Below are 14,796 nucleotides of genomic sequence, written 5' to 3'. Positions count from 1 at the left end.
TAAACACTGATATACTTAAAAAAAAATAATGTAACAAACAAATAGCTGCTTGTGCTTACATATCAGTCATATATAGTGCAGGTTTATTTGTGGTTGTGTTCACTGATGTTTAATACGCACTCCTTTTAATTTTTACTCCATGTTCAGTCTCTACCAACTTACTGAGGGAGATATCTGATGCTTTCACCAGGTAGTCACTAACATTGTCTGAGCATTGGCGTTATAAGATTTTCAAGACACTGCTTTCATATAGATGCAGTAATTTGATGCAATCAAAATTTCCACTTTCAGTAGCTTTAAGGCAAGAAGTGTTAAAGACACTCAAAATCTCTCTACAAAAGGTAAAAGTTTTAAATTAAGTACCTAATTTGTGCCCAAATCTACTGCAGCAGCAGGGCCATTCATTGTGATAACAAATGCTTTCAGGTCTACCATTTATTCTACTGGATTATGTTTACCTTATATGGAAAAAACAAACAAACAAAAAAAAATAATACAATCATCAAAATTGATTTTTATTTAAATTAGTTTTCTTTATTCCAGCCTGAAGAAGAGATTCTTCAGGCGGTGGTGACATCCCTGCTGTCACTTCCTTGCTGTTCACGGCAGGTAAAACTGCAGCAAGATTCAAGAGAAAACAGCATACAGTGCGGGACACAAAGAAAGAGATGCTGAGATGATTTAAAAGCTTTGGATTTTGCTGTTTGCCATTTTCAAGCTGTGCTTCCTCATCTAAAACAGACAGTTACAATAAGAACCTGTCATCTCCAGCTTTGAAACTCATGGTCATACTGATTAAACACACAGGGACCTCTCCAATGTCCTTGATTGCTCTGTTAGGCAAAGAAATGCAGTTTTCACTGGTAACCAAAACAGCAAATTTGTTTCATCAACTACTTCTGTGTGGTTTACTTACTAATTACTAAAACAATTGCATCAGCAATCAGGCATTATTAGCAAAGCAGTACTATGAAGCAAACATTTTTATTAAGGCCATGACAGGGGTTCTATTTGCTTTAGAGACGATGATAACCCTGTTATCCTCTGATTTCACTTCACACATTTAATATGAAACTGTTGAGCATTAGATTGTGTTTAGGCTGTCTGATTGCTGCAATCACAACTTGTTCACTCACATTTCATTTTCAGTCACTGTTCATTACAGAATATTGTGGGACTAAAAGCATAAAAGTGGAAGTTGACTCTGCAGAGGGTTGGAAAGCATTTTTTTTTCCTCAAAGTCTCTACAAAATTCTTCTGGACAGCGTTTCCACTGGCCCATTTTAAAATGGCATGCACTGACTGGGGAGTGGTTGTTGTACCGAGGATAATGAAGATGGAAAGAGGATGAATGATGTCTTCCTCACTGAAATATCACACAAATTATCAGTCGGGTAAATAGTGCCTCAAATGACAGCAGATGTGGCACACCTTAAGCCTTCCAAGCTGAAGTGCAGTTCTGCAGTGCATAGCTGCATGTAAGCATCACAAAGTGTGATCATGCACAGCTCTATATCAGGGCCCATCACAAAAAAAAAAAAAAAAAAAAAAAAAAAGCTAAAAATAGCTTGTGGGAACCCTGGGATGAGATACAGAACACAGACCTGCACGAAGACAGCTTTCAAAGTTGAAATAGATCAAAGTGCAAATGGTAAAGGAGCAGGTTATTTTAGTAACTGGGACAATAGAGCTTCAAAAGAGCATAACTAATACTCCCACACTAGTACAAAAAAAAAGAGGTTTACCAAATATGCAGCAGCAGCCTGACAAGAAATTTCACAATGAAAACCAGAGCTACAGGTCACTCTGACTTCTCTTTGTTTAATGGTAGGACTGCTCCTGCCGCTGATCCCTTCAGAATAAACACCAACAACCAAGCAGTCCAATAATAGAATTTCGTGGAGAAAAGGTCTGAAAAACTTGCAAGGCACACACACACACGCACGGTGTGAATTGGTACACGATAAGCGGAAGAGAATGGGTGGATGGATGGATATATCTTCAAAAAAAATCGGGGGGTTTCTAATTTTTCAAAATTAGCCTCACTTTCCTGCGCTGATTGACGGGCTCTCCTCCTCCTCATTGATCCTTCTACATCAGCAGAGGCGCGACTGCGCTTACGGAACATCACAGGGAAAACTGCGCTACTTTAGTTATTGATTGCTCTGGGTTTAATTTTCTCACCATTTTAGCAATATGCCCGCTGATATTGTGTGTGGGTGGGTGGTGGTGGGGTACTTATGCTTTATGTTTTTTGCAAGTTGTTGATGAATGGAAAAGAAAATGCATTTCAAGACGCGACTTACCAAGCGAGTTTCCAATGAGTGAAACGAAGAATACAATAATGTAAGCCACAATAAGAACCCATTCATACTGCTTGGGGTGTAAGTACTCTCTCCAGATGTATCTCAGAAGTTCCTCGTCCTCATCCACGGTAGGGTGCACATCTAACTCCGTGCTGTTGGGTAGATGTCCAGAAGATAAACACTCCTCGCAGTCCACGTTCCCAGTGATGTCAGACATGCTTCCAGATATTTGATGAACTGCAGTTGCTTACGGTGTGTCTGCACACACGGCAGGTTGTTTGAACACACTGCCGACGCGATTCTAACGCGCTCCGCACGGACCACTCGTCAGTATGACGCTGGTTTCCCCTCCGTCTCCATTCACAACCACTGCAGGGTCAAACACCAGCACAACAGATTGTGGCGAGCAAGGAGCTCTGAGCCGCAACCCAAATGCCCACCCGCGTAAAATAAAGAGAAAGGGCGTGTTTTGACATTTCTGCGTGGACAAGGTGTTATAAATGAATGAAATCATTTAACCTGCAGCAGGTTTCATTTTTAATTCTGTGCAGAACTCAATTACAAGCCCGCAAGGGAGGACACAGTCGACAGACAGCTTGAGACCATTTCATGGACACAATTAACCTCCATAATCCAACAAAGCACTTATTCTAAACTGAATGGTTTATCTGTCTCTAATAGCGCCTGTTGTGACTGCGTGAAGATCACTGACTCAGCTTGTTTACCAATTTATGAGAGAAATGTCCTTGAATCACTGGGAGCCACTATTTTAACTTCTTTGGTGTTCACTGTCTTATACTGAGAACAGCTTGATTGTGAAGAAATCATAAATCTGAACAACATATTTCCCTCTTGTGTGCGTGCGTGCGTGCGTGCTGCTTCACTCCCTCCCGTAAGACTCATCTTAATTTTCCCCTGCTTCTTTAAGGCAGCAGTGTGAGTTGATGACTTTCCATCACACTGCTGTGTGTACCTCCAGAGAGAACTGACCTCCAGTTCCAGTATTTATACTTGTAGGCACTGATTTTGTAGAAAACTGAAGTTGACCAATATCCACAGTTTAAACAGACTTGTGCCTGCTGCTAAATTATATGCTGCACACCTGGAATCTGACCTGATTAACTCCGTGTATACGGTTTTCAGAGAATTCCTGTCTGTCACGTCCAACTAAAACTCTCATTATTCTTGCACTTGTCTACTATGTTTTGAGAATGCACAGCCCATGTGACTCTTTCATCAACCCACAGCTCCCCCAAAATTTAAATTTTTTAAAAACTTTTTTTTCAACTCTCGTCCGCGTAATTGGAGCTTAAATTTGTCACCAACTATTTTCCTTGTAAAAAAAAACATGTTAGTCTTATCAACTGACTATTTAAACCCATGCATGCATGGCTTGATGGAAATAAATATTATGGGCAAATTTTGTTTTTAGTTAAATAAGGTTTTCTTTTTAAATATCAGATTTTGGAGATTCTGTACTTGCGGTTTCTGTGTGCCAGTGACCATAGAAGTTAGAAATTATTTAGATAATGCTTCAAAACAAGTACTTGGAGTCTTCTCCACACGGATGCAGAGATGACTAGAACAAGGGTAGGCAACATTTTTTATGCCTCAGATTCTGGCAGACATGACTGATTTTTAACAATTTATTGTTTTGTTTTTTTTCATTGGAACTTTGTGCACTTGCGGATATTTATTTAATGCTGTAAAGTTGTTTCACAGTGGTGAGGAGAGGAGGATGAAGGAGAGAGAGAGATGAAAGGGGCATGTGTGAGGGGTGAGTGTGAAAGACTGGGTAAAAGACAGAAAAAGGAATGAAAGGGAGAAGGAAAGAGAGGGGGAGGAATAGGGGAGAGAAAGAGAACTTCACAGCAAATTAATTTCTTTGTCATGGGTTTCTTGTGCTATTCGTTCTCTATGTTGTTTAGAAGCTGCTGCTCTTCCTCGTTCACTTTAAGTTTCAGTTCCTTCTTTCCCTCGTTCACTTTACGTTGGAGAGTCTTTGCTTCTTTTATCTGTTGTTTTAGAGCTTTTTTGCCATCTTTGTCTCTCAGTTCATTCTCTGCCACGTCGGTCTTTATTGAAACTTTTATTTTCTCTTCATGTGCTTGCTGTATCACTAATAATTCTCTCTTTACGTTTTCTATTTCCATTTTTGCTACTCTCCTTACTGCAAACAAATCCTTTACATTTTTGGATTCTTTCAGTTTTCCTTTTTCTTCCTCTTCTGCATCCTCTTTCAGGAGGGTATTTTCAGCCTGGATGACTTTAAAGGCCACAGTTGCAAAGGGTGAGGCACTCAGCAGTCCTGCTGTGAAGTTTGGCTTCTTCATTGTGGAAATGGAAGCTACAGATAAAGACAGAATTATTAGCCTCCCATGAAAATGTCTTTTTTTTTTTAAAGTGCTGTACTTTGTACTTTTGTCACTCACACCTCTTGATCTCTCATTTTCCTGAATACTAGACAGCACTGTGTTAGTGTTTCAATTAAAGTAGATTTAACAATTTTTTAAAACAATAATACAAAAAAAAGATCGGATTTGTATCGTATCGGCAGATATCCAAATGTAAAATATCGGTATTGGACATAAAAAAGTGGTATTGTGCCATCCCTAATAGTAATGTTATTGGGGTTTGTTTGATCCATCCATTTCCTTCTGCATATCTTTTTAAGGGTTGCAGGGGGGCTGGAGTCCATCCCAGCTGTCATAAGGCGAGAGGCAGGTTACACCCTGGTCGAGTCACCATCCTGTCACAGGGCTAACACACAGAGACAGATAACCATTCACACGCACACCTGTGGACAATTTAGTCCTTGGACCATGGGAGAAAACCAGAATGCTCACAGGAAACCCACGCAAACATGGGGAGAACATGCAAACTCCACACAGACAGGTGCCAGCCAAGGTGGGCTCGAGCCCAGGACCTTCTTGCTGTGAGGCAACAGTGCTAACAACTGCACGACCCATTTGTTTCATTATTTTTTTAAAGAAGACATGTCCATGTATCCTTGAGCCACCCACAAAGAAGTAAAATAATGCTGGTGAGGCTCTGGGCCCTTTCTAGCCTGCTCTTTGGGTGGGCAGCCGGAAGTAACAGGTGGGCTACTTGAATGACAGGTTAGAGTAACTACTAGTGACTTGCGGGTTGCTGGTTTGAGACTGTGGCATCTCCTCTCTCTGCAGAGGTGGCAAAAGTACTGACATTCTGTACTTAAGTAGAAGTACAAGTACTTGTGTTAAAAAATACTTTGGTAAAAGTCGAAGTACTGGTTCAACTTCTTTACTTAAGTAAAAGTAAAAAAGTACAGGCTCTGAAATGTACTCAAAGTAAGAAAGTAAAAGTAGCTCTTTGGAGGATGTTTCTACCTGCTATTTTTGTGTGAAGCTAACTGAACCTTATTATATATTATTGTAATAATATAAAATAATACATGAGAACACAAATGTTATTCCAATCTAAATTTTAATTCTAATGAATGTACTCAGCTTGAATCACAAACTGTGAAAGGGAATTTAAACACAGCTCTGTTCTCTGTGTCCTCCATAGTAGAGGGTGACTGTGCCTCCACCTAAACACAAACATGAGGATACTCAGGGGTTACAGTGCGATTCAGAAGGTGGAGGAACCCTAAGATCAGCTGCAGTGGCTCTGCATGGGGAGAAGAATCACAACTTTCTGTTGTGAGCTGCAGTAAATGATGTTGGTGTGCAGGCTGTGATCAGCTGACCTGCTGCTGCTGCTCTGAGGTTTACTGCTCTGTGTGGATGAAGTGAACTCACAAAGATGTAACCCAGTATTTCACAGCTCTCTGAGCTGATCTCCATCCCCTACACTGACAGCATACAGGCTGTAGAAATGTTGGATTCAGTGAATGAATCTCAGCATCAGCAGCTTTGATTCAAACTCATCTCTGCTGCACTGATGTAACCTGTAACTCTGACCATGAACACAAACACTGTGCTCCAGTCCAACACAGAGCTTTACTGTAAATACAGTACAACAAGCTAACCTATTTATTACACACTAAACTGCAGTATTTTCATACAATCTTTGAATTACACAAAGTCAGCATACTTCAGTTTATTTTCCAGTCCTTACCTTTAATTCTAGCCTCTCTTCTTCCTCTCCTGTCCTCTTTCTCCATCTCAGAGTGAACCTCTCTCTTTGCTCTCCCTGAAATGCAGCAGCTCTTCTTTTAGCTAGCAGACACACTGTGTGACAAACTGCACACACTTTGTGTGTTTGCTGATATTTGTTGAGCATTTAAAAACGTTGCATTTACCTGCCACACGTTACTCCCTTCATGCTCGCTCCTCTTCAGTACCACTAGCTAAGCTGTTTATGTCCCGCGAGCATAACTTACAGACTCGGTCCGGCCCGCTGTGACCCCTGATTATAGCGCTATAAATGATACATTAATTATATGGGTTTGTGTATTTAATCCCTTTGTACCCGATAAGCCGGTGATGGAGGATACGCCAGTACGATTGTCTTTTATATGTTAATATTCCTCCGTTTAGGCTCAGATCGCTTGATGACTGACGGCGCACTGACCGGAAACGCAAACTTCTCCCTGACGTGTTAAAAAGTAACGAGTCTGTTTGAAAATGTAAGAAGTAGAAAGTACAGATACTTGCGTAAAAATGTAGGGAGTAAAAGTAAAAAGTACTCAGAAAAATAAATACTCAAGTAAAGTACAGATACCTTAAAAATCTACTTAAGTACAGTAACGAAGTATTTGTACTTCGTTACTTCCCACCTCTGTCTCTCTGAGATGCTTTTAAACATTCCCTGACAGCAATAAGGATGATGAACACCTGACCAAACCAACATTTATGACATAAATGTTTCAGTCCCTCTGTAGCAGCTGTAGGATGGTTTCTACAGGCTGAAGAACAGCAGTCGCTGCAGGAATCAACATCACTTAACTAACTTTAACATCTCAGATGTGTTTCTGCAGTATTTCTGCTCACATTAAAAACTTTCTGTACTTTTATGTCACACAGCTCTTTCATCTGGCTTCTTCATCACTCCATCACACTGTGTGTGTGTGTGTGTGTGCGTGCATGCGTGCGTGCGTGTGTGTGTGTAAAACTGTAGCTGAGCAAATTGACTGTATGGCAATCATGATTCCATTTAAAATAAATAAGCTGGATGAAATCTGTGAGGCAGTCAAAGCAAAACTGCATGAGCTCCTGCTGAGAAGTTAAAAATGAATTAAATGGCATGCTTGAATTAAAGATGCTGTGATGTGGGTATCATGGTGGTATCATGCTTAACACAGCTGTGTTAGAGGAAGCTCCTGCACCCCTAATAACCTTAAGCTTCTGTACAAAGAGAGGCTCCAGCATCTTCTATTTTTTGTTTTTGTTTTTTTTTTTTAAACAAAATTTTGAACCATCTCCCTCATGGTTTATGATGACAGTGTAGTACATTTTAATCCAGTACTTGTTATTGCAAATAGTATTTTATGTACGCTATATTGCCAATAGTATTTGTTCATCTGCCTTCAAACACACATGAAATTGAGTGACATCCCATTCTTAATCCATAGGATTTAATATAATGTTGGCCCACCCTTTGCAGCTATAACAGCTTTAACTCTTTCCACAAGGTTTAGGATTGTTTATGGGAAGTTTTGACCATTCTTCTGGAAGCACATTTGTGAGGTCAGACACTAATGTTGGATGAGAAGGCCAGACTCACAGTCTCCACTCTAATTCATCCCAAATGTGTTCTATCAGGTTGAGGTCAGGACTCTGTGCAGGCCAGTCAATTTCTTCCACCAAACTCGCTCATTCGTGTCTTTATGGACCTGCTTTGTGCACTGGTGCACAGTCGTGGGAACAGAAAAGGGCCATCCCCAAAGTGTTCCCACAAAGTTAGGAGCATGAAATTTTCCAAAATGTCTTGGCATGCTGAAGCATTAATTCAATTCAATTCAATTCAATTCAATTCAATTCAATTCATATAGCACCAAATCACAGCAAAAAGTCATCCCAAGGTGCTTTATATTGTAAGGTAAAGACCCTACAATAATTACAACTCCTGAATAACAACCCCATATCATATCCCCCCCTCCAACAAACTTTACACATGGCACAATGCAGTCAGACAAGTACCGTTCTCCTGGCAACCACCAAACGCAGACTCATCCATCACATTGCCAGACAGTGCAGCTCGATTTATCACTACAGAGAACACTTCTCCACTACTCTAAATTAAAGTTTTACTCTACTCTTTACTGGGATCTGCTTGGTTGGCTCCTTGCATGTTCTCCCTGTGCCTGTGTGATTTCCTTTTCAGAGTAATCTGGTTTTCTCTCACAGTTTAAAGATAAAAATCTTAGATTAACTTAAATTACACTGAAATTTTGTTGTAAGTGGATGTGAGTATAAATGATTCTCTGTCTCTCTCTCTCTGTTAGCCATGTGTCCATAATATAGGACTATCCTGCCTCTCAGTCAGTGTCAACTGGGATTCTCGGTGGATGAGAGGTTGAAAAAAATGGATGGTTGGGAATTGCTCACCCATGCCTTGTCACACTGATAAAAATATCCTGCCCTAACTACATAATAAAATTAAGGCAACTATTTGCATAATTTATTTATGTTGGTCAAGCAAGACTGCTCTGTGTTTAAAGTACTTACTTATTTCTTTACATGAAATATAAAATCCAAGTAAAGTGAACTTAATTTTGTCAAGTAGATTAAGCAAAACTGAACTTTGTATAAATCCCTCAACTTTTTCAATGTAGTAAATGAAATTAGCAAGTAAAAGCAACTTCATTTCATTATGTAGATCAAACAAAAACCTTTGTATAAATTACTTAATTTTGTTAAATGTATTTAATGATTTTTCTTAAGTAGAATTAACTTGATTTTTGCATGTACATGTAAAGCATAACTATTTGGTAAATGGACTAGTTCTTATATAGCGCTTTTCTACTCTTTATAATGCAAAAATAACAACATATTTACATTTACCCATTCATACATGCACTCCCATGAGTAACTAAGCTAAGTGCTTTTATTGTCTAACATTCACACACATTCATACTCCAATGCTTGTGGGTTCAGTGTCTTGCCTAAGGATACTTTGGCAGGTAGCCTGGAGCAGCCAGGAATCAAACCACTGACCTTCCAAACAGTAGGTGACCTCCTGAGCTACAGCCACCCCATTTGTATTCATATATATTTTTAGATATCTACAATTATTTCTGAAAATGAAATTTATTGAATTTATAACAGATTGAGCACAAATACTGATTCTATTCACTATTTTACTATTCGTAACATAAAATGAGAGTTGTTATTTTAAAGTAGCATTTCATATTGAACATGTATTCAATCTTATCTGAATTGCATGCTTGATAATGACAAAAAAGTCATAAGCAAAGGAGTGATATTGGGGGGGGGAAAGCATTTCTCATTTCAGAAATTATCACTTTTCTGTGCCACTTATTTTGAATATGCAAATATCATGTGAACAACATACCAAAAAAACAGAATTTTTGTCTCTCCTAGAAGTGCCAGACCAGTTGACAAAGGTGATTTAGTATGAAAGCAGGGGTAAAAGAGGGGTAACAAACAAAAAGAGGAAAGGCTTTCAAGCTATCAGGATCTTTTTTTCTGTATCAAATTAGAAACACATAAACAGCACGTATAAAAAAGATGCTTTTTCCCCAAATGTTCTCATATCAAAGGAGAACGAATCATTTGAATCTTCTAGAAACATTTGACAAGTAAAACAGGCAACAGAGTAAAGAACTGTTGACTCATGTGTTCAGTTCTGCTCCCTGGCTTCAACATAAATTCCAGGAATTAAATAGCTAGCTCAGGCTATTATACAAAATGCAAGCTAAATACAAGCACTGAGATTAAAGTGGTTTCCACAGGTTTAACAGAGGAAACATAAAATACAACCAATCAGGCTCAAAACAACTGTGAGCAGAAACAAGGTTTGTGGCAGTTTCTTGCAAACATTTAATAATTCTATTAAACACTGTACATGGAGCAATGATTGTTGAAAAAAAAAAAAGAAAAAAATATGTGTGTGTGTGAAGTACATACAAAATTTAACTCCAATTTGCATTGGCAGAGAAAATGTATTTACGAAAGGCATATCAATTGCATTTCAGTATTAACCTACAGTCCTCAGGGTTTACAACTTAAGAAGACATCCATGTAGATGTCATGATAGAAATGATCAAGTCTCTGTCTCATTGAGAGGATAAGCTCCTCATCCCCTTCAAGTCCATGCAGCAACTTGCATATCCCTGGTTGTGGACGTATGTTTTTCAGTTTCTCCCCGCTCGCAAAGATGTGAGGATCTGAAAGAGGACTGCAAAGTGAGATATGTCAATTTTAACATAGATTTCATTATGTCATGTGACCTTGCAAACTATGACAGTCACACTAATCACCTCCCTGTACATGTTTATAATGCAAAAATAACTCCTTTAATAGTTAGTTTAAGCTGCTGCAAATTTTAATAGTGAAATTTTATTATAAATTGGCAAAGATAATATACAGGGCATATATGAAAAGCAATACATACTATTCACTCTTATGTTTATCTTAGAAATGCATTACCATCTGTAAATAGCTGGGGGCTCATACACACACACACAAACACACACACACACACACACATATATATATATATATATATATATATATATATATATATATATATATATATATAGTTTTTTGAGAATATATATTTATTTACTGTTAATCTCTTAGCATAACTTGTTCTTTAAATAGCCATTTAGATGACTGGGGGATGAAGAAATGTGAATGATGCCTGGGTCTTCTAGGTTCTTATTTGTCTGCAGTGTTTTTCTCCTGTCATCAGACAGCTCACCGTGCACCTTTCATCCTCGCTGAAACTGTTCAGCCTGGGATGAGCGTCTTCCTACTCACGTCTGTACCTTTGCAAGTGTTTAACTTCTTAGGATGCGGTGCAGTAGCAGGTGGACAGTAAAAAAGGCGCCGGTGTGTGGTGTCTGTCTGTAAGCAACCAGAACTGCAGGACACTCAGGCAGCACCGGGAAACAACATTTAACTGCAAAATAACATAACTTATTTTTTGTGACGGGTGGCAACCCTAGTCTATACTATAAGGACCTAATCAAGATTAGAGCCTAAAGATGTTCTATTTGCAAAACAGAAAGGTCACGTAATGTTAGCTAGCTACAGTGTATCACAAAAGTGAGTACACCCCTCACATTTCTGCAGATATTTAAGTATTTCTTTTCATGGGACAACACTGACAAAATGACACTGACACAATGAAAAGTAGTCTGTGTGCAGCTTATATAACAGTGTAAATGTATTCTTCCCTGAAAATAACTCAATATACAGCCATTAATGTCTAAACCAGCGGCAACAAAAGTGAGTACACCCGTAAATATCCAAATTGAGCACTACTTGTCATTTCCCCTCCAAAATGTCATGTGACTCGTTAGTGTTACTAGGTCTCAGGTGTGCATAGGGAGCAGGTGTGTTCAGTTTTGTAGTACAGCTCTCACACTCTCTCATACTGATCACTGAAAGGTCCAACATGGCACCTCATGGCAAAGAACTCTCTGAGGACCTTAAAAGACAAATTGTTGCCCTACCTGAAGATGGCCAACACCCTGAACCTGAGCTGCAGCACAGTGGCCAAGATCATCCAGCATTTTAAAAGAGCAGGGTCCACTCAGAATCGACCTCGCGTTGGTCGTCCAAAGAAGCTGAGTGCACGTGCTCAGCGTCACATCCAGATGCTGTCTCTGAAAGATAGACGCAGGAGTGCTGTCAGCATTGCTGCAGAGATTGAAGAGGTGGGGGGTCAGCCTGTCAGTGTTCAGACCATACGCCACACACTACATCAAATTGATCTGCATGGCTGTCACCCCAGAAGGAAGCCTCTTCTGAAGTCTGTACACAAGAAAGCCCGCAAACAGTTTGCTGAAGACATGTCAACAAAGGACATGGATTACTGGAACCATGTCCTATGGTCTGATGAGACCAAGATTCATTTGTTTGGTTCAGATGGTCTCAAGCATGTGTGGCGGCGATCAGGTGAGGAGTACAAAGATAAGTGTGTCATTCCTACAGTCAAGCATGGTGGTGGAAATGCCATGGTTTGGGGCTGCATGAGTGCAGCAGGTGTTGGGGAGTTACATTTCATTGAGGGACACATGAACTCCAATATGTACTGTGAAATAATGAAGCAGAGCATGATCCCCTCCCTCCGGAAACTGGGTCACAGGGCAGTGTTCCAGCATGATAATGACCCCAAACACACCTCTAAGACAACCACTGCTTTATTGAAGAGGCTGAGGGTAATGGTGATGGACTGGCCAAGCATGTCTCCAGACCTAAACCCAATAGAACATCTTTGGGACATCCTGAAGCGGAAGGTGGAGGAGCGCAAAGTCTCGAATATCCGCCAGCTCCGTGATGTCATCATGGAGGAGTGGAAAAGCATTTCAGTGGCAACCTGTGAAGCTCTGGTAAACTCCATGCCCAGGAGAGTTAAGGCAGTTCTGGAAAATAATGTTCACACAAAATATTGACACTTCAGCAACTTTTACTAAGGGGTGTATTCACTTTTGTTGCTGCTGGTTTAGACATTGATGGCTGTATATTGAGTTATTTTGAGGGAAGAATACATTTACACTGTTATATAAGCTGCACACAGACTACTTTTCTTTGTGTCAAAGTGTCATTTTGTCAGTGTTGTCCCATGAAAAGATATACTTAAATATCTGCAGAAATGTGAGGGGTGTACTCACTTTTGTGATACACTGTAAGAAATTGACTAATGCTATCCTAGCATATTAATTAACAGCTAGAAAAGACAAAAATGCATACCTCCATAACGTTCAATGAAGAATTTGTAGCCTTTGTCCAGTTTTGAACGTGTTGTCAGTGAAAACTTGTCTGCATGTCATAGTATATCCTAAAATGTGGCAAATGCGCAAACTCCATCCACCAGAAGTAAAGATCCCCAGTATCAAGGCCGAACGGAAGTTGTGTGATGTCATGTGAAAAGTGTCTATACCAGGGATCCTCACATCCAGGCCTCGAGGGCTGGTGTCCTGCAGGTTTTAGATATGTCCCTGATCCAACACACCTGAATCAAATGGCTGAATTACCTCCTCAGTATGCAGTCAAGTTCTCCAGAGTCCTGCTAATGACTTCTATATTTGACTCAGGTGTGTTGAAGCAGAGACACATCTAAAACCTGCAGGACACCGGCCCTCGAGGCCTGGATGTGAGGATCCCTGGTCTATACCAAATGAACAACGCAGATGAAACGCAGTAAAGATAACAAGATTATTTTTTGTTGTGTGGATGAACTTAAAAAGACTGGCTCTTACTACTTAAACAATTTATTTTCTGAAAAAAATTACAATGTCTTGTATCTTGAACAAATGCTTTTGACTTCAATACTATGTATATTTGTCTAAAGATACTAACTTGATTTTTTGTTGATTTCACAGATTCAGTTATGTTGAATTTACTTCACCACAGAATCATTTTTATCAGTGCACACACTGTGGTATGAGATCACCGGTTTCCAGCAGTTTTTGATCCAATCTACCTCAATTGTGCCATTAATTGAAGCATTATTAGTCATTTTCTTAAAGTGCTCTTGACGTTATTTTGAAGGTGACTCTTCAACATTAATTTTAAATTAATGATGTGGTCTGTGTTATTCCTAAAAAAAATATATTACGAGACGGCTTGTGCAGAAACATGATTCATAATTGTTCATAGCAACTTGATTTATGTATATATGTTTGTCATTGCCATTGCCTTTTAGCTCTTCCAGAGTGCACACAGGTATTGATTTTTCTGACTGTGATTTCATCTTCAGGGGAAAGCAGATATTTTTTCATTTACACTCAAATGTGCCTCATTTACTCCACTATATAAATTTTTCTTGTCACAAAAGATTCATATTATGTGTGCAGCATTAGCCTTTTTCTGTATTAATGTAACACAGAGTGAAGATTCCTCAGTGAGTTTTTTTTTTTTCCAGCCATTAATTGAGTCATTATAACTCTGCTCCCTCATCCTGAAGGGCAGGCACTTATGTGCTTTTTCAAGACTGTAATCTTAATAATGTAAAGTTATTCAAAAAGAGTATGTTCAAGTACAAGAGGAAGGGCATGAGTACAAGCACCCAATTATAATCATTGGAAGTGGCAGGTTAGCTGCCATCTTCTACCATGTTTTCTATCTGTTAGACCAGCGTTTTGTGTTTAGTTTATTTCCTGAGCTTCTCCTCCCAGTATGTTTGTCTTGTTCCCCGTGTTGTGACTCGTCTGCGTGTTCCTTGGTTTATCACTTCCTGTTTTATTTTGTCAGTATGATTTCCCTGTGCTTCGTGTCTAGTTTTGCTTCCCCCCGTGTGATTAGTTTCATTTGCCTCACCTGTTGTTCCCTGCTGTTTCCTCTTGCCCTGATGTAACCCAGGTTACAAATAT

General features: G+C 39.4%; 1 protein-coding gene across 1 annotated transcript in view; it reads right to left on the bottom strand.

Moving 5' to 3' along the window:
- hcrtr2 (hypocretin (orexin) receptor 2) overlaps positions 1 to 2,523 on the bottom strand; it is a 29,218-nt gene extending 26,695 nt beyond the window's left edge. Inside the window, exon 1 of the mRNA XM_030747620.1 lies at positions 2,307 to 2,523. Coding sequence (XP_030603480.1) covers positions 2,307 to 2,523 — 217 coding nt within the window. The remainder of the gene's footprint in view (positions 1 to 2,306) is intronic.
- Positions 2,524 to 14,796: the final 12,273 nt, after the last annotated feature.

This window comes from Archocentrus centrarchus, chromosome 15, assembly GCF_007364275.1.
Source record: "Archocentrus centrarchus isolate MPI-CPG fArcCen1 chromosome 15, fArcCen1, whole genome shotgun sequence".
NCBI lineage: Eukaryota > Metazoa > Chordata > Actinopteri > Cichliformes > Cichlidae > Archocentrus > Archocentrus centrarchus.
The sequence above is the reverse complement of the archived record's forward strand: the minus strand, read 5'-3'. Positions and strand labels throughout refer to the sequence as shown.